The 20,888-nt window shown below is 40.3% G+C and overlaps 2 protein-coding genes across 2 annotated transcripts in view; both read left to right on the forward strand.

The window, feature by feature from the left end:
* Window positions 1-3,960, forward strand: part of EEIG2 (EEIG family member 2) — a 150,544-nt gene extending 146,584 nt beyond the window's left edge. The window contains exon 11 of the mRNA XM_069541244.1: window positions 3,767-3,960. Coding sequence (XP_069397345.1) covers window positions 3,767-3,905 — 139 coding nt within the window. The 3' untranslated portion in view covers window positions 3,906-3,960. The remainder of the gene's footprint in view (window positions 1-3,766) is intronic.
* A 445-nt stretch (window positions 3,961-4,405) lies between these two features.
* PRPF38B (pre-mRNA processing factor 38B) lies at window positions 4,406-14,150 on the forward strand. The gene is made up of 6 exons (XM_060026434.1): window positions 4,406-4,931; window positions 7,767-7,835; window positions 8,115-8,266; window positions 8,348-8,408; window positions 10,447-10,670; window positions 10,918-14,150. The coding sequence occupies exons 1-6, from the start codon at window positions 4,656-4,658 to the stop codon at window positions 11,768-11,770; spliced, it is 1,635 nt and encodes a 544-aa protein (XP_059882417.1). The 5' UTR covers window positions 4,406-4,655; the 3' UTR covers window positions 11,771-14,150.
* The last annotated feature ends 6,738 nt before the right edge of the window (window positions 14,151-20,888 follow it).

Genomic DNA, 20,888 nt, shown 5'->3' on the forward strand with positions numbered 1-20,888 from the left:
AGAAAGAGAGAGAGAGAAAGAAAGAAAGAAAGAAGTTGATGGAAACACAAAAGAGTAACCAAAGGCATTTTTAAAAGAAAGAATGAAGTTGGAAGACCTAACCTACTTGATTTCAAAACCTACTACAGGGGGCTTCTCTGGTGGCGCAGTGGTTAAGAATCTGCCTGCCAATGCAAGGGACATGGGTTCGAACCCTGGTTTGGGAAGATCCCACATGCCGCGGAGCAACTAAGCCCGTGCGCCACAACTACTAAAGCCTGAGCGCCTAGAGCCTGTGCTCCACGACAGGAGAGGCCACTGCAATGAAAAGCCCGCATACCACAACGAAGAGTAGCCCCCACTCGCCACAACTAGAGAAAGCCCGCGTGCAGCGACAAAGACCCAACGCAGCCAAAAATAAAATAAATTTTAAAAAACTCTACTACAGAGCTGCAGTAATCAAGGCAGTTTGGATTGGTGAAAAGATAAAGATCAATGGAACAGAGCAGAATCCAGAATTAGATCCATACATGGTGGGTCAATTGATTTTTGACAAAGGTGCTAAAGCAGTTCAATAGGGAAATAAGTCTTTTCAACAAATGGTGCTGGATCAGCTGAATAGCCACGTGGAAAATAAAATGAAAATCAACTCCATCTCACATCATAGGCAAAAATTAACTCAAAATGTGTCAAATCCCAAACTATAAAACTTTTAGAAAATATAAGAGAATATCATTGTAATGTTAAGGCTGGCAGCGCTTAGAATGAAAACACAAATCATAAGCAAAACAAAAATTTGATAACTTGCAATTCATTAAAATAAAAAACTGCTATTTGAAAGACACCATTAATAAAATTAAAAGGCAAGGCACAGATTGTGTGAAAATCCTGCAACACTTGTATCAAAGGACTTATATCCAGATCATGTAAAAAAACCTTCCAACTCAATAAGACAAACAAACTCATAAGGAAATGGGCAAAAGATTTGCAGTTACTTCACAACAGAAGATATACTAATGCCAGTAAGCACCTGAAATGATGTTCAACATCATTAGCCATAAGGGAAATGTAAATTAAAACCACAGTGAGATACCACTGCACACCCTTAAGAATGACTAAAATTAAAAAAAAAAATTAATCATACCAAGTGTTGATGAGGATATGGAACAATTGGAACTCTCATACATTGCTGGTGTGAATGTAAAATGGTGCAATCATCTTGGAAAACAGTTTGGCTGTTTCTTAAAAAGTTAAACATATATCTATTATATGTCTAGGTATTTAGCCTATGTCTAGGTATTTAGCCAAGAGAAACAAACTAATCTATATTGACAGAAAGTGGTTGCTGAGGATGGAGTTGGAAGGAGAGATTGTATTACAAAAGGGCACAAGAGAACTTTTGGGGGTGATGTATGGTTGTTACCTTGATTGTGGTGATAGTTTAATGGGTACTGAGATAGATCTAAGAGCCGCCCTCAAAATTTTAACCCCTGAAGTTAGAATTTGAAACCCTAACCCCCAAAGATGATGGTATTAGGAGGTGGGGCCTTTGGGAGGTACTTAAGTCATGAGGGTGGAGCCCTCACCAACAGGATTGGTGCTCTCATAAAAGAAACCTCAGAGAGCTTCCTCATCCCTATAATCTTGTGATTACACAGCTTGAAGGGGTCAGCCATGAACCAGGAAGAGAGTTGTCCCTTGGCCTTGGACTCTCCAGAACTCCAGAACTGTGAAAAATACATTTTTGTTGTTAATAAGCTACCCAGACTGTGGTATTTTGTTATGGCCCAAAAAGACTAAGACAATGAGGGTACATGTGTCAAAACAAAGCAAACCAAAAGTTCCCAGCTTTATCTATGTACAATGTAGTATTCTTAAGTTAAATATAACTTTTTTTAATGGGGATAATAGTTATATATTCAAACTGTTTTAGGGATTCATTGAATATGTCAAACACTTTATCCTACTACCTGGTTTGATACTTAGTTTGATGCCACTGAAACAGATATCAAACTTCAACCTCTCTACTAAGCTTTTCACTCAGAGTGTAGGGGTAAATGAATTTTTAAAGATTTAGGCAATTAGTAGGATTTGGCAATTAGTGTCACTGGGTAACTCAATAAAGTTATTACCAAGGCAAAAAATACACATAAAGGAAGAAGAACTTGGCTCAAAAAAAGTTTTTTTAATTAATTAATTTATTTATTTTTATTTTTGGCTGTGTTGGGTCTTCGTTGCTGCGCACGCTCTTTCTCTAGTTGTGGTGAGCAGGGGCTACTCTGTTGCAGTGCACAGGCTTCTCACTGCAGTGGCTTCTCTTGTGAAGCAGGGGCTCTAGGAGTGCGGGCTTCAGTAGTTGTGGCTCACGGGCTCAGTAGTTGTGACACGCAGGCTCAATAGTTGTGGCATGCAGGCTCTAGAGCACAGGCTCAGTAGTTGTGGTGCACGGGCTTAGTTGCTCTGCGGCATGTGGGATCTTCCTGGACCAGGGCTCAAACCCGTGTCCCCTGCACTGGCAGGAGGATTCCTAACCCCTGCGCCACCAGGGAAGACCCTTCACTGTATTTTTAACTTAGTAATTCATTAGAGGCTGGATCATCTATTTTCCTTGGGAAGTAAGTTAGTATAAACTAATGTATAGAACAACAAGAAATTACTAGGAAGTTAAAAAACACTTCTGAAAGCTTTAATTCTCCAATGTAAAATAAAGGAACTAAACAGGATGATCACTTATGTACTGCCCAGCTATAAATATTAATCACTCCAATCATTCATTTATTTCTCATTTATTTTTCCTTGCATTGTCATACCACTGTCTCCCGGTTTACCTCCTACCTCTCTGCTTGTCTTTTCTCTCCTGCTAGTTCATCAGGTGTGGATCTTCCCTAACGTTTCTGTCTTATCCCTTTCCCCTCCTCTGTGTATAAGCCACAAATTAAGATCTCCACCTTCAAACTTCCTACTTCAACAGTTCCTAGGCAAGAATAAATGATTAAACGTGCCACGATGGGGCTTCCCTGGTGGCGCAGTGGTTGAGAGTCTGCCTGCCGTTGCAGGGGACACGGGTTCGTGCCCCGGTCCGGGAAGATCCCACATGCCGCGGTGCGGCTAGGCCCGTGAGCCATGGCCGCTGAGCCTGCGGGTCTGGAGCCTGTGCTCCGCAACGGGAGAGGCCACAACAGTGAGAGGCCCGCATACCGCAAAAAAAAAAGTGCCACGATGAGCAATCAAATAGGATGGAGAATGAAAAACGTCATTGGATTTTGGCAATTAGGATAACACTGAGTGAGCCATCCAAGGTTTTGAGTAGGGACTGCTGCACTTTTGGAACGATGACTCTGGCAACACTCTGTGAAGAATGAATTGGAGCCAGAGAATGTTATGAATATTAGCATCTTAAAGTGACTTTGGGGTCATAGATGTAACCCTTGGGTTTAAATGTCATTAAATTCCTAATGTTTCATCTTGGCATTCCAGGCACTTAGGAGGCCCAATTCCTCTCTAGTCATTACTCTCCCATAAGCATATTTCCTGGCTCCTGTCAACCAGACTGTTTCCCCTCTAACAAGCTTGATCTTCCCTTCTTCTATATATACTCAGGCTGCTTTCTGTCAATAAAACTGCCCATACCTGCAGAAACTTCAGTGCCTTTTGTAGCCTTCTCTTAGCTCCCAAACACCATGAATCTCCTCTAGGTTAACAGTAGCTTTTGAGAGATGAGACCGATTCTGACTCATTCTCGCACCCACCACCTTCTTCCACCTCTTCTATCCCCATTCACTCATAGTGCATCCGCAGAATGGAAGTACTCGAGTAGGAAGGAAAGAAGTCATGTAACAAATGGCGCTACAGGTACAGTAGCTCTTTTAATGCTAAAATGGTTTTTTAACAGCCAAGCAAGACGCTATCCCCTTAATGTTGAATAAATTTAGGCTCAAATAATAAGATCTCCAGTCGGACCCTACAGCCTAGCGGAGGACAGAAGGACTTTGCATTGCAATCACATGAAGGTGTGAGGTCCTATCATCCCTTCCAGAGAATACGAAAACTGTGAACTCAGGAGACTCGGTTACTCCACAGGAGTCAAGAGTCACGAATTTGCAAGCACACAGCCATGCGAACGCCTTCCTGCTCGGCTTCCGACAGGAGAAACCGGGGCCGCAGTCCAAACATTAAAACATACAAATTGGACCTAAAACCCAACCCCGGCCCCCAAATTCCGAGCACAAACATCCTAACAGATAGGCAGCTGAGGCCAGCGCCGCGACCACAGCGTGCACAGAACGCGCGGAACTAGGAAGAGGAATCGCCAGCCCACCTGGGCGTCTCTGATTGGCCGCCGGCTAAGCTTGGAACTCTGGGGCGTGTGCCGTCACATCCGCCGGGACCGCCATCTTGTTCCCAGGGGCAGTTGGCGGAAGAGATCGCGCTCCCAGGCCGCCGGCTAGCTTTCTGCTTGGATTTCTCGCGGCCCGCGATTCGGCCTCTGCTCTCGACTCGGGGTCCATTCGTCGGTGTCCCGGTTGCCCTCCCTCACCCGGCTGGGGCACAGCGAGGAGGCCCCATCTTCCGACGGCGTTCCATGGAGTAGGGTCCCGGACCGTTGTCCCGAAGAGCGAGATTGAGCTTCGCCCCCTCCCCCTCCCTTCTCCCTCCCTCCTTCCTTCCGCCGCAACATGGCTAACAACAGCCCCGCGCTGACAGGCAACTCGCAGCCGCAACACCAGGCGGCCGCAGCCGCGGCCCAGCAGCAGCAGCAGTGCGGCGGCGGTGGCGCCACCAAGCCAGCAGTCTCGGGCAAGCAGGGCAATGTGCTGCCGCTGTGGGGCAACGAAAAGACTATGAATCTCAACCCCATGATCTTGACCAATATCCTGTCGTCGCCTTACTTCAAAGTGCAGCTCTACGAGCTCAAAACCTACCACGAGGTGGTGGACGAGATCTACTTTAAGGTACGAAGCGTCTGGACCTGGGAGGTGGGGACTAAGTTCCGAGGAGGGGGTACGGAGGAAACGGGCGGAGGCGGCCCCCGAGGTCTGATCATTTGTAGGTGGGGGAGGGTTGGGCGGAGGGGGAAGCTGTGGCCAGTAGTCCGCCAGGGAGGGGTCAAACTGGGGCCGCCCTCTCATTTCCTTTTCAGATTTTTAGGGCCGGGAGAGCCCGCCGCCATTGATCTCTCCTCCCCCAGTCTCCAGCCCGCCCCTGGGGGGGGAGTTGGACGGGAGGAGTGGGGGAGAGGAGAAACGAATAACTGAAGTCTCTCCAGTTTACAGCTTTAAATTTATTTATTTTGACGTGGATCTACTCGGCGCCAACTTGTTGGTGCTTCTCCCGCTCACCCCGGGCCAGGGCGTGTATTGACTTCAGTGTTGGCCTCGTGTTGTTGGTATTCACTATCCGATCCAGACAGGGAAGTGGTCAGTGTGTTTGTCGGGTGGGGTGGGAGGGTTGAGGGTGGAGAGGTACAAGTGGAAAAAGATGTACCGAAGGCCTGGAAATTTTCGCAGCAGGAAGTCAGGAGTAAGTGGTCTCAGTCACCTGTGCATTGGGCTTATTTAGAATTATCTGGGCCCTGGGCTTCTGCGGCAGGGTCGGTGCTGGCTTGGCTGTGCTGGGGAGCTCACCTGGCGCCTCCTCACTGCACTCTTGTCTCAGTTCTTGTTTCGTTAGCAGGATTGACTCAGTCTTGCAGCGAGGCTCGGAGCAGCCCAGGGTCGCAGGTAGAGGTATGCATTATTAATCATGCTCAATCGCCATAAATGCATTTCCCTGGTTAAATGAACGGCTAATTAGATTTTTTTTTTTTTTTTTTTTTTGGCCACTGGTTTTGGTCTTTTCTTCACGAATTTGGTAGGTTTTCTCCACTTACTTGCAAATTATGTAGTTTTAAAAATATATTCCAGGCCTCCTAAGGTAAATTTATATTTTAAAGGATATTAATAAGTCTTAACAATCTTTAAATACTTAAACTAGGACATCTGATATAATGCAATCCATTTTGCCTATATTGACTCTTAAAAACACTTGACAGACCACATAAAGTATTTTCCGTGACCTGAATATATCTGTAGAGGTGTTAAGGAAATTTTCTTTATTTGCTTTTAGGTTTTGTTTTGGCCACCTTTTCCCCAATTAAGGCCTACTAAGGGATTTTGAGATATTACTTAGTTTTGATAGAAGAACTCATTTTGAAAATACAGTTCAACTTTGGGTATATAAAGTAAACTGAAATTTTGGTGTTCTCTTACAAGAGTATTGTAAGTAATTGTTATACTGTGAACTAGTTTTTTTAAAAGGTAAGGCCTTTTTCAGAATGGATACAATATGGCGAATATTTAACCCTTAGCTTTATTTATGTAGTAAACTTCAGTCAGTTGAAAATAGGGTTCCTGCTCCTTCTGTGGCAGGTTCTGTTTAATAACATAGGCAGGTGTTAATGCGATAGAGGAAAAGCTTGTTTTCAAATTTCACATACTGTGTTTTGAAACACTTAAGATTATACTACAAATTACTTAGATTTAGTTATAAAACTAAAGACTCGGGTTTTGTTGTCCATATCAAATGATCATTGAAATGCGTAGGCTTCCAATTTTGTAACTCGATTTTGTATGGCATCCACCCCTTTGGTTAGCCTTTAAGGAATTGAAACATCTTTTTTACAGCAAGCTGGGGGAAGAAGATGAAACAGTAAAGCAGTGCAGTAATCCACTGAACAAAATAGTGTAGTGCTTACATTTAAATACATGCTTTTCTGCCTGAAGCCACTGAAAAAGACTATGGTGTGTAATCATGGGTGGGTGGAAATGAGGTTTTAGAAATACATAATGAACGAACAGGATTTCATTTTTGTTTCAAGTTGAGAAACAAATATGGATCTTATCTCTCTAAAATACCTTTGTCATATCTGTTGTAGAGCTAATATTCTTTCTTTGCTGTTTTTAGGTGAAGTATGTGGTTTTTATAGGGTGCCCCACCTTAGCAAAGACCTGTATTTTTGAGTATACTCAACGTAACAAGTCACGGTTTCTCAGTTTTTGATACAGTTTATATTCTGGGAAAAAATTGAATTAGTTCCTATAATTAGGCTGAAAATAAAGTATACAGTAATAAGAATGACATATGTGTAGGTATGGCCTTTGTAACTTCATCTTCAGTCAGGAATGAACATAATGCCTGATTGTGGTTTTAAAAAAAATGTGTGAGTAAAGTTCCATGATTTTGCATCAGAAGTAATTTCTGTTACTGTTTTAGCATGCTTTTTTCAAGTTTCTTCCTTATTTTATAATGTGGAATTTTAAATCACCATAAAATTGAAATATTAAGCTTATTTGAAAGGCTTTTTGGAATAAATACTTAAACTTTGTTAATACTTTTTGCTTTAAGTTGGAGCATTAAATCCATTTTAAAATGAGAATTTTTTTAAGCAATTCATAATAAAATACAAAATTGATCATTAATTTTTTTTTTTACAAGTGTATGAGACTAGACATTTCCTGTCTCCACATGCATCTGCTCTCTACAGAGCTACTTTAATGGGGTTTCTGCTGTAAACCTGTTGAGGTTTTGTTAAACCCTAGTAGCTTTATTGATGCTATTTAAATAAGCAGTTTTCAAAGATGGTTTACATACTTAATGTGTGTAAACAAAATGTATACATCATGTCAAAATACCCAACTTCCAGACTTTTAGAAGAGCTGCTCTATTATGGATTGGGGTTTACTCGAATCATACTGTTTAAAAAAATTCGAAGTATGAATGTTTGTTGTGTTTCTCTTTTCTATTTTCAGGTCACACATGTTGAACCATGGGAGAAAGGAAGCAGGAAAACAGCTGGCCAAACAGGGATGTGCGGAGGGGTAAGTAGAAGTACGTGCATTTTTCAGTTTTTCTGTGTCTGATAACTAAGTTTATGTTCAGAAAACTGGAAGTCTTTCAGTTTCATACCAAATTACAATTAGTTTGTGTTTTTTAAAAATCTAAATTCAAGTGTTCCGTGGGGTTAGAAAAACATTTTTTATGCTCTGTTTTCAGTTCTGGATTATATCTTGTTACTAATACCTAACAGGATTAATCAATTGGTCCTAAGTATCTTTGTTAATTATTTTACAACTCTTTCTTAATTCCTTTCGTTAAAGGTTCGAGGTGTTGGGACAGGAGGAATTGTTTCTACAGCTTTTTGCCTGTTATACAAATTATTTACTCTGAAGTTAACTCGCAAGCAAGTGATGGGTCTTATAACACACACAGACTCTCCATATATTAGAGCCCTTGGATTTATGTATATAAGGTGAAGCCTGCATTTCTCTACATTTTCAATAAATATCTCATTTTAATTGACCTAAGCCTAATCACTCTTTCATAATTCTAGGTACACACAGCCCCCTACAGATCTATGGGATTGGTTTGAATCCTTCCTTGATGATGAAGAGGTATGTCAACAAGGGTAATAGTTTTCTTCTGATTACTCTCATTTTTTAATAATCTTTTATATATTGGTGGTTTAACATCTTCCAGAATTTTCTGTGCTTAAATTTATTTCACTCACATACTTTTGGAATTAATGTCCTATTATTAAGATTGGGGTGGATTTTATATGTCTTAGGTTAAACTTCTTAAGTTTGATTCTCACATTTCAAAATTGTTTATATGTATTTTGGTAACTATTAAAAATTTTCTCTTCCTAATTGTGTTCTGTGTGTTGTACTGATCTTGACTTGTACAGTTGATAGTGAGTTTTTAAAATTGGCCATGCTCAAGATTGAGATGGTAAGACATGCACATAGAAATATTAATTACTGGGTTTTTTTCTGGAACTTTTCAGTTCTTTATCCTGTAACTTCTTCCAAACATTAATACTCCCACTTGCATAGGAATGCAGAATTGAGCTGGGTGGAACTTAAATAGGCTGAAAGTTTAGATGATTTGTTTGAGGTGATCAAAATATTTCAATTCCAGCTTTCTAACTCTTTTATACTATACATTTTTATAAAGTTAGAAGGAAACCTTCTCTTTAATAGTTTAGAATTTTTTTAAATTATAAAACTAGCTTGCCATTCAAGCTTAATAAGGTTGAGCTTGTTACATATGTTCAGAAAGTTACGTTAGAAAACATTACTGTGTCAGATTTAAACCATACATGTATTAAAGTCCAAGATCTCAAAAGGATCTTAACAATGAGCACTGTTTTCCATATATCAATCCCCACCACTACTTTATGTTTTAAGGTTCATAAAGTAAACTGAGTGGTGTTTTAGTCGACCTGTTTAAAACGTTTATCCAAAGAATTGGTTGAATTAAAGGATAGTTCTAATGGAAATCTTTCTAGTGTGTTTTTATTATTACATGCGTAGCTAAAAAAATCTCACTCGTTTAGACATGGAGAATTTTTCTCTGCATTTTTTTGGCCTATTTACGAGCTGTTTAATATCTCAGAAGAGGCCAAAAGTGTGTTAGGTGATAAATCACAATCTATAAAGTTTTTTCTTTTTAGGTGAGATTTTGCAGGCTGAGGCACTTTTCCCTTCTATATTTAAAAAGCATGTCCCGCTTCATAATTGGTATTAGGCTTGTTTCTGAATGCTTCTGTTTAATCTGTTTTTTATTGTGTTTACAAACCTGAGGCTCTCTGTTTAAGCTAACTTATTGTTTTCTTCCTTAGATATCTGCAGCGATTATATTTGGAAATACTGTATATCTGAACACTTAAATGTGTGTGAGTGCAAGCAGTTTTACCTTTAGCTCTTGTTTTCCTGTTTAGATAACAAATCTCACTTTCCTTGTGTGCTTGCACTATAGGTTTGGGACTGACAATAGCTGACTAACATGTCCTGAGCTGTGAGAGGGCATAGCAAGAAGGCCTTCATGCGGTAATGACCCTTTTCAGAGACAATGGTCATCATGGATTATGCGTTTCCAATTATTTGTTCATTTATTTATTTTCTACATAACTCTAAATTAGAAACCTCACTGCTTCATGGCAGTTGGTTTGCTATTGCTTCCAGTTTTATTAGGGCTTCATTTTATATTAGAGCTGTTAAAAGATAATCTTTAGACAGGAATTGTTTGAAGCAGTTCATATGTAGCTAGGTTACACTGCTAGGAATGATGTGTGCAAACGTGTCCACAGAAATAAAGTATATACTTAGTAGGTATGTGGAATGTAAATTGTTGACTGTTCCAAATAGTTTAGTAATGTAGGGGGGTGTTTCATATTCTTGTTAACTGAGTGAAGTCACTTCTCTTTCTGTCCATGAGGCTGCAGGGTTTGTTCTCACCTGCATGCACACACTAAGCCCAGATATTTCTCTGTATCATTCATTACCAGATTAGAAAGGTACACAAATTGAAATTTTTCTGTTAGAATTTTTTTGTATTTGAGATTCCAAAGATGGTTATATTTTTATAGTATTCTTGTGTTTTTTGAGATAATTTTTTTTGACGGCCAGGGTATCTTTTGTGTTTCTGTAGGACCTAGATGTGAAGGCTGGTGGAGGCTGCGTAATGACCATTGGAGAAATGCTACGGTCTTTTCTCACAAAACTGGAGTGGTTTTCCACTTTGTTTCCAAGAATTCCGGTTCCAGTTCAGAAGAATATCGATCAACAGATTAAAACCCGACCAAGAAAAATCAAGAAAGATGGAAAGGAAAGTGCTGAGGAAATAGACAGACATGTTGAACGCAGGCGTTCAAGGTGATGTGACTCTTGGGTTACACTTATTTTTAAAATATGCTTTACACAAAGGTTCTATTTGTCACCTTTTCCCCACTTTCTGCCCTTCAGGGCATTTTCCACAAAATTATGCATCTGTAAATGAGAACAGGCAAATATTTTGCTTTAATTATTCTTGACATGTAACACTGATGGAAGTTAAATTTTTATGGTATGTTTTATTCATTCAAGTTTTTTTCTCCCCCTCCCCCACTTTCCTAAATATTAGGTCTCCAAGGAGATCACTGAGTCCACGGAGGTCCCCAAGAAGATCCAGAAGTAGAAGCCATCATCGGGAGGGCCATGGGTCTTCTAGTTTTGACCGAGAATTAGAAAGAGAGAAAGAACGCCAGCGACTAGAGCGTGAAGCCAAAGAAAGGGAAAAAGAAAGGCGAAGATCCCGAAGTATTGATCGGGGGCTAGAACGCAGGCATAGCAGGAGTAGGGAAAGACATAGAAGCCGTAGTCGAAGTCGTGATAGGAAAGGGGATAGAAGGGACAGGGATCGAGAAAGAGAGAAAGAAAATGAGAGAGGTAGAAGACGAGATCGTGACTATGATAAGGAAAGAGGTAATGACCGAGAAAAGGAGAGGTCAAGAGAACGGTCCAAGGAACGGAGAAGTAGGGGTGAGGTAGAAGAAAAGAAATATAAAGAAGACAAAGATGATAGGCGGCATAGAGATGACAAAAAAGATTCCAAGAAAGAGAAAAAACATAGTAGAAGTAGAAGCAGAGAAAGAAAACATAGAAGTAGGAGTAGAAGTAGAAATGCAGGGAAACGAAGTAGAAGTAGGAGCAAAGAGAAATCAAGTAAACATAAAAATGAAAGTAAAGAAAAATCAAATAAACGGAGTAGAAGTGGCAGTCAAGGAAGAACTGACAGTGTTGAAAAATCAAGAAAACGGGAACATAGCCCCAGCAAAGAAAAATCTAGGAAGCGTAGCAGAAGCAAAGAACGTTCCCACAAACGAGATCACAGTGATACCAAGGACCAGTCTGACAAACATGATCGCCGAAGGAGCCAAAGCATAGAACCAGAGAGCCAAGAAAAACAACATAAAAACAAAGAGGAGACTGTGTGAAAATTTTTTGTAAAAGTGGATCACATTGAATCCTATAAATGTTGGGTTAAATCTGCTTTTTTTTTTCCTCCCAAGTTGAGATTGTGCAGTAGTTACACACTCTTCAAGCTCCCTGTAGGCTGCATTTTCATTTCCTCTTTTGTGTAGGGAAGTGCCTTTGTAATCCCATTTATTGCATTGATGTTTTCACCCAACTGTTGAGTTTGATACATGATGCACAGATTGTTCTTGCATTTTATTGTTTGTTTTTGAGATGTACAGTCTGTACATATGTCCTGAAAATGTTTTAATTCCGTTGGCATGGTTGCCATGTTGGTTAAATTTGTATAAGGCAATAAAATGCCACTAATTCTATTTTTGTTTTGTAGGTGTGGGATTATGGTTTGTGTACTGAAGTTAGCATGACTGTGCTTTTCGTAATAGAATGCTAAAAACTATGAAAATGGATCTTGGATGTCTATCATAGGAGAATTTCATGCTTTCAGTGTACATGAAGGCAGCAGTTGTAGGATTAACATTCTTGTCCACTGTATATTATCTTGGAAGGCTCTTGTTAATATGTTAAACCTAATATTCTCCACAATTAACTTTAGAGAGAATTTAGGAGAAGTTAGTTTCTGATGCAGAGGTTTCAATTAGGCTGTGATTTGATCAAAAGTCCTTTTAGCATTCTACCTCAAAGGGACACTATTAGTATGCCTAAAATTTATTCACTTAGTTTTCCTTTTTTATTTGAAAAAATACATGACATGTAATCTTTTTCTTGAATTTTTCAGAGTTTAAAGTACTATATAAAAGGAGAAATTAATGTCTAAAGCCTAGCATTCTTGCAGCAACCCTATACTAACGTGAAATTGGGAGAGGGTGGGGCAGATGAGTAGAGAAATAGATGTAAGCCTCAAGCTTCCAAAGCATTTTTATAAATGGAAAATACTTAAATTATGAAACAGCTTGATATAGTGTCCTTTTTTTAAATTCAAAACTTTTTTTTATTGATAATGAAGATTGCTGTTTGAGTTTTTAAACTTAATCTAGAACAGAGAAGTATTAAAAGTAATGCTATGCTGCATTATTTAAGATAATCAGCAGATTATTTGATAGATTGTTCTTATGACTTGTATTCTGATTACAGAGAAGGATCATGAGTGTGGAATAAATACTGGATTAAATCCTTTATCCTGGGTGTCGGCTTTTCCCCATTTGTTAACATTTATAAGGTATTTTTACTGTGGAAATAGAATGTAAGTAGAGTCACACTTTGTGTAGAGGGATATCTTAGCGCCCAGATGACAAGTGAATTTTAAATGTGTAGATAGAATTGGATGTATGTGATAGCCAGTAATCCTTACTACTACAGTTCTTAATGGCAGTTCCCTTTGTCCTTGGGTGTTATGTGTGTCACTAGGTTGTTCCTTGGATTGGATGATTACTTAGTTTCACATCAGAGGTCCTTATTGAGGGACTTTGCACTTGGATTACATATTAGAATAATTTAAAATTTGGACTTGAAGGAACTTTTAAAAGATAACTCATCCATTTCTTTTTAGAACAGAGAAATAGAGGTCCAAAGTGATTTGTTCAGTCATTGCTAGGACTAAAAGTGAGTCTTCCTCACAGTGTATACCATATTAACATTTTTTTTTATCTCACTGTTCATATTGGCCAACTGATGGGCACCCAGAAGCCACCTTGCAAAAAGTGTTAAATGGGACAAAGGAGTACATTTGGAAAAGTCCTTCATATGTGGGCTTAACATTTGTACCTACCTAACTCCAGAAAAATTTCATTAAATGAAGGAATTCTTCTATGAAGATGCTATGTTTTTTCTTTTAAGAGTAGAATATTCAGTCATCTAAACTGCGCATCAAGTGAATTAACACTACACATGTAGAAATTAGAAACTGTTGCTGAGTGATGAAAGCCAATAGATTTATCTTTGAAAATTTTAGCATACCTAAATGGATGGTGCTACTCCTTTGAATATAGTTCTACCTGAAATATAATTAATTGAGTGGTGCGTTTTGGTAAAAAGTGGAAACTATTTTAAATAGAAGCGAAAATATCACACAGCATTGCCTATGATTTTTTTTTTAAAGTTTGCTTTTGAGGAGTATTTTGGTATATAGAACATGTAAATAATACTACTTAATTCCGGATATATGCATGACTTAATTTGGAGAGTAGCTTTCTAAAAGACTGCAAAAACGAGTGGCTCTGAAAGGTGTCTCAGGATTGTTTCTTGCAATCTGAGAAAACTTAAAAAGCTTTTGATAGTTTAATATAACTAGCAACCTCCATCCAGTTTTCTCAACTATTAAAATGATTTCACCTTTCCATGTATCAGTATGTTTCATCTGTGTTCTAATGTTCAATTTGCAATTAAATCCTATACATGAGCTAGTATATTATCAGTCTTGAGATTTAAATACAAAATTTGCGTTTTAATACTCCCCTATTTATAATCTATTAGTTGGATTTAGTGCTTCTAAGGTAGTGGTTCTTAACCTGAGTTATAGGCCCCTATTTAGGAATCTAATGAAAGCTACAGATTTTTCAATCTGTGTTAGGTATTTTGTAGTTAGGAATAAACAGCAAATTTGGGACCTGAGAGTGTCCCAAAGGCAATAGCTGCTGGGGTGTTTTTTACTTAAAAGACAAAGTGGGAGGGAAAAAAAGCTAATGGCATTCACTTAATTCCCTTCCCCCTGAAAGTTATTCTTTATGAATAGAAGTAGTTTTTGATTTGAACAGTCAGAAATGAGGCCCAGACACTGGCAGTTTATAAGTTTTTCAGCTGATTTCTAGTGTGCAGCCTCGATATAAACACTGACTAGTTGGTCAGTTCTCACTGATTATATTGTTCAGCTGGTGGACTTTAAGTTGGTTCTGGTCCTGATCTGATTCTATCATCTTGTTAATGTTGGATTCAGCCTTGAATGGCTAACCCAATGACAGCATATAAGGTAGAGCTGAAATTATAGGGAAGGAACACTTCCTGACAGTCTCTGAAATTCATCGTATCCTGTGAGATCTTGAACCCTGCAAATAGTTCTGAAGTGGCATTTTTCACTTTAGGATCATTGCCCATCAACATTTGTCAACTGTAGGAAACATGACAGCATGAATACAATCAACTGGAAATCTTCACCATTGTAGCTGACTTGAAATCCATTATTCTGTTTCTCAGAGCATTGACAGTTGAATTTCTGTTACATAATCATGATCCATAATGTATTGCACAGGTAAAATGTATTCAGGTTTGGGGGGTGGTGTCTTTTCAGCCTACTGGAAAAATGAGTTATACTTGTTCAAGATAAACAGCTGACCTTTTTTGCATTCCATGTAACATATAAGCCATGACGTTTTATTACAAGAATCAGGAGAAGTAGGGAATTCCCTGGCAATCCAGCGGTTAGGACTCCTTGCTCTCACTGCCGAAGGCCTGGGGTCAATCCCTGGTCGGGGAACTAAAATCCCACAAGCCGCGTGGTGCGGCCGAAAAAAAAAAAGAATACGGAAAATCCTCATGTAAGCTTCCCTAATCTGCAAGCACCTAAAGTCCGCAAATCTGTAAAGCTTGTTTTCCTTTGTCAGTACTTTTTCTAGCCATTCTGAAGCCGAATTATTTCTCTATTGAGTCAGTGGATTTAGCCACCACCCACAAATAAATTCCTAACATTTTGAATAAACTAAGTGAAAACAAAAAATGACAGTGCTTGCCGGCAAGAGAAGTACTCTTGCCCTCTCTCCTTCCCTCCTATTTAGAAATTCTGAAATCACCAGTGTCCTTGATATTCAATAGTACCAAAAGAGGAAATTTCTTAGATGCTGGACTCATCTAAGCCAATCCAAGTACTGATCCAGTGAACATTTCTTCCGGAATGAAGTGCTCTGTCTCTGACCCCTGTTCTGGGAAATTGCATTGTACTGAGCCTTGTGTAGGGACCACCACTGATTTGTAGATGTGCTGGTTATCTATTTCTTGGCTCCTAAGTCCACCCTTCATTGCTCTGCTTTGTGATACAGGAGCTAAGCCCTTTATTTCTCTTTTGCTTGCTGGCAAGTTTTGTTAAGCTTGTCAGAAGATGCTGAAGGGATGCTGCAGAAGAAAGGAGCTTCTCTTCCTGGTTCTTGTGTGTTTTCTTTTCGGTGTGTTTTCTTTTTTCTTGCTTTTGCAGTGTGTGGGGGCCAGTGGCATGTAGGACACCCAGTGGCACCTCAAAAGAGGGTGTTTCCCAGCAGGTCCATTGGTACCCCTGCCGGCTTCCCAGCATGTCTTGGTGCACCAGCTGGCAACTTCCCAATAAGTCTCGGCACACCCAGTGGGGTGCCTTCCTAACTAGTTTTGTTGACAACGCCCTCCTCTCCAGCCCTGGGCTTCAGTGGGTCGCAGCCGCACCCTCTCCAACAAAATCTGAATCTCAGCCTTGCAATGGAAACTTCAAAATTTGCTCCTTCGTTGGGTCCTCTGCCTCAGTCCTAGAGGTAGCGGCTGCTCCTATAGCCGCTATTTCTGAATTCTTAAGAGCTTTCTTTACCCTTAGTAATTAATCCCCTGTTGCTTGTTAGTAATTCTTTATATAAAATTTTCCTTGTTCAAATTACTGTGTGTTTTCTGTATCCCCCCTGACTGATACCGTGGATTAAGATACCAGTCATAAGGGAGCCACTTCATTAGTTTGGTTGATAACCCCTGATGTAGTCCAGTATAAAGGACTCAACCCAGTAAATTTGTTGAGAATTATGTAAATGAATCAGACTGGCCCCTTCTAGAATTTTGACTGAGAGCTAAAAATTGTCCAGTCCTTAGAAGAATGAACAAGACTTGTATAGCTGTGATGTGAAGAGGCTCATGTGAAAGAGATACCACGATAAATAACTACCCTGAAGCTGCCTCGCTTCTTGCTGGCTTTCTAGTGTTTTTTGTTTTCCAGTATGGTCAGTGGGTATTCTTGCAATTCCTCTGTTTCCCATAAGATAGCCTGAGTTTCTCTTCCTTGGAACCATGAGCCTAACTCTAGTTTGTTCTATTGTAACCACCAGGGATCCCTGATCAGTGAAGGTCTTCCTGTCAATTTCCTTGACATTTAATTCTTATCTGTCTGCACTCGGCACCAGTAAGAAAATGTCATCTACTTGATTGGACTTGGCAAGGAAGTCAAAAAAGAAGTCCTAGGTACAATTCCTTTTCCTTGGTAGAAATGGTCTCCCCAAAAGCAAAAGGGGGAGGTACAGGTATAGTGGAAGGATGGAGTATGAATGAGGACAACCGTAAATCTCATAGTGTCCAGTCTTTTCCTGGACAATCAAGTCTACTCTGTATTCCTTCTGTATCACTAAACAATTCTTTTTATTTCCCCTACAATGGGTATTTCAAAGCTTCACTAGTTTCTTAAGTCCCCTACTCCACCTCCATACTCATACTCACTTCACGTAGAGACTATCAAGTGGAAAGTCCCTATACTTGCTGCCTTCTCTTCCCCAAACTATAAGATTAGCTGCAATCACCTCTATCGCATTTTCCTCCTTACTTCTCTCTATCCTTCTGTTAAATGTTGCAAATTCTGCCCTAAGCTTATGCCTTATGCTTATACCTTATTCGTTCATTGGTGTGGCAGAGACTGCCCACTGTTAAGTCTCCATTCTTCCCTTCTTCCATAGCAATAGAATTTTTTGACTGTGTATGCCTTTTTTTTTTCCTTTCAGCTCAGTTGACATAGCCATGAGACCAACTTCTGACCAACAGGATGTAAGTGGCAGAAGGAACCTTTCTTAAGAGCTTACTGGCATATAGTTCATCTTTTCCCTCTCCCCTTACTGAATTCTGCTGCTTAGAAATTTGATATGATACCTGGAGCTTTATCTTGGATCAATAAGAAGAAGGCCTCATTCTAGAGATGAGCAACTAAAGAATTGAAAGGAGCCTGGGTCTCTGACTCCATGGACTAGAATTGCCATACACTCCTGGATGCTCTGCTCCAATATTTTATATCAGAAAGAAACTTCCGTTTAAGCCACTTTCTTTACAGGTTTTCTGTCACTCTCAGCGAAGCAAATCCTAGCGTTACAGATTTGAAATCTGGAATTGTATACTAAGTAACAAAAACTAAAATATTTAACATTAGCTTAGTAAAGGAGGTTAGATGTCAAGAAACATGGACACAGGTATTGTGGGTTAGAAAGCTGATGACTTGTTATACAGCATCCTAACATTTTCTCTCTCTTTCATTCCAACCCCTTGTCTTTATCTTTTTTTTTTAACCTTTTTTTAAAAATTTATTTATTTTTGGCTGAGTTGGGTCTTCGTTGCTGCGCGTGGGCTTTCTCTAGTTGCAGTGAGTGGCGGCTGCTCTACATTGCGGTGCGCGGGCTTCTCATCGCTGTGGCTTCTCTTGTTGCAGAGCACGGGCTCTAGGCGCGCGGGCTTCGGTAGTTGTGGCTCACAGGCTCCAGAGCGCAGGCTCAGTAGTTGTGGTGCACGGGCTTAGTTGCTCCACGGCATGTGGGATCTTCCCGGACCAGGGATCAAACCCGTGACACCTGCATTAGCAGGCGGACACCCAACCACTGCGCCATCAGGGACGTTCTTGTCTTTTATTTTTCAGCCCTTCTCTTGGACTTTGGATGATTGACTAATCTTGATTCTCCTCGTATTACCCCATTAGTACACTAAGAATGTTTAAACAGACTCACTCTTATTATTTTTTAAAAAATTTTAAACTTGATTTTTTAAATTTATTTATTTATTTTTTGGCCACGCCGTGCAGTTTGCAGGATCTTAGTTCCCCAACCAGGGACTGAACTTGGTCCCGGCAGTGAAAGCACTGAGTCCTAACCACTGACTGGACCACCAGGGAATTCTCTAAACAGACTCACTCTTATAACTGCTTCACCTCTTCATCGTCTTAGCTCCGTACCCCTCAGGACCAAAACTCAAGCATTTACTGCTTTGCGGAGTCCCATTCCTGAAAAGAGAATTTCAGACAGTTGGTAAGCTTAGTAATTCAAAATTTTAAAGTAAATTTATATTACAAAACAACTGCTTTATATGCATTATTTCTCCATGGAACGGCTCAGCAATAAAACATAACCTGTTTGACAGCAACTAAGAAGTTGACATTAGCCAGAAATCAGTTGCTAGCATAAAATCATTGTCCTTCCAGATCATTGTTTCTCCCTTTTCCCTGAACCTCCCAGCTCCTCTAAGGTTCATGTCATCAGATTATACCATCCATTATCCCTCAGTTGTTCATGTCATTCACAGACCTCAAAAGATACTCCCCTAGGGCTTCCCTGGTGGCGCAGTGGTTGAGAGTCCGCCTGCCGATGCAGGGGACACGGGTTCGTGCCCCGGTCCGGGAAGATCCCATGTGCCGCGGAGCGGCTGGGCCCGTGCGCCATGCCGCCTAGCCTGTGCGTCTGGAGCCTGTGCTCTGCAACGGGAGAGGCCACAACAGTGAGAGGCCCGCGTACCGCAAAAAAAAAAAAAAAAAAAAAAAAAAAAAAAAAAAGATACTCCCCTAGTATTTTAATCCTTAGAGTTTAACAAACGTCTCAATACCTCTTTCCTCACTACTGTTAGAATTCTTAGTAATTCCAATATCCACTGAACAATCTTTCCAATTCTCGGGCCTCTCAATTTCTTGATCGCCTGACTTCCAATGATGTTTTTCTTCCACCTGACCTAGCTGCCATTTCCCATGGTTACATCCTAGAACTGGCCCATCATCAATAACTGAAACTTCTCCGGAGTTTCCATTTCAAACATCCCATTCTCTACTCACCAACTCCTCCATTTTCTGCTTACTTCCCTCTCATATCCTTTCCGACAATTCTTTAACTCCACTGGGTTCTCCAGCCTATTGCTCCTGCTGACTTTTCACTCTGCATTGCAGTCCCCCCTGCCTCCGTGGTAGTGAGACAGGGCAGCAAGCCTCACTTCCTTGCCCACCCAGCTTAGTTTCCACAGTCCAATGTTATAAATCACTTCCTTGTAAACACTCTCAATTCCCTTGCTGCAGTCTCTCTCCATCATACTTGTCTAGTAATACCCTAGTCCTACTTAAATACAACTCTCAGCCTACTCTGTGCCTGCACATGACCAGAAAAAATACACAATCATGCTGACTGGTATCTCTTTGAATTCATGACCATAAACCTCTGGAACTCTGGGTTTGTGTGAACCTGAGAGTGGGGCCTCCTTAAAATTTTGCTCCCTAGGTGCCTCTCTAGTCTCACCCTCCCCCGACCCTGGTAGATGCCATAGTGCACCATTCAGCTCTCCCCTCCTGATATCAGGCAAGGTGAAACTATATTTGTTGATCTCCCAGTCTTCAGATGTGGGCACCCCAGGGAAGAGGGTGTGACTTTGAGCAAGGCAGCTCTTAGCTAAGGGCAAGCCTGAGAAAGACTCAGCTAAACTCAGCTAGCCCTTCCTCTCCCCTCTGTCTGGCATGTTCTTTTCCTAGGTTTCCAAGGGACTCATCCTCACTTCCCTGATGCCCATGCTCAAGCACCTCACTGCTGGAGAAGTCCTCTCTGACCATGGTACACAAACTAAACTCTATCCCTCAATATTCTCTCCTGTTACTCTGCTTTATTTTTCTTCATAACATTTAGCGACATCTGACATTAGATAGTTCTAACGTTAGCTGCTTCTTTTGGCCTTCTTCTGCTAGAGTGTGTGTTCCATGAGCACAGAGTTCTGGTTTGCTTATGTTTATATCCCCAGTGTCCAGAACAATGCCTGGTATACAGTAGGTACTCCATATATACTTGTTAAATGCACAAATGAAAATACCTTGAATTCATAGTAGTCAACTCATAGAAGACAGAGTGATTTAGTAGAAGGATCTTAGAGCGCTGAGTTAGACTGATTTTTTTAAACAACTTCAGTGGTGTAAAACTGACATACCATAAACTGCACATATTTATAATATAAACTCAATGTTTTGACATATGTATACACACATGAAACCATTACAATAATTCAGATAATGAACAAATGCTTCCTCCCCACTTTTGTAATCCCTTTTGTAAATGGCAGGGAGGTACTGGGGATGGATGGATTTAATGTGCTCATTAAGGACCTCCCATTGTCTTTCTCAGCACAGGGACA

This window comes from Delphinus delphis, chromosome 1 (genome assembly GCF_949987515.2).
Source record: "Delphinus delphis chromosome 1, mDelDel1.2, whole genome shotgun sequence".
NCBI classification, from domain to species: domain Eukaryota; kingdom Metazoa; phylum Chordata; class Mammalia; order Artiodactyla; family Delphinidae; genus Delphinus; species Delphinus delphis.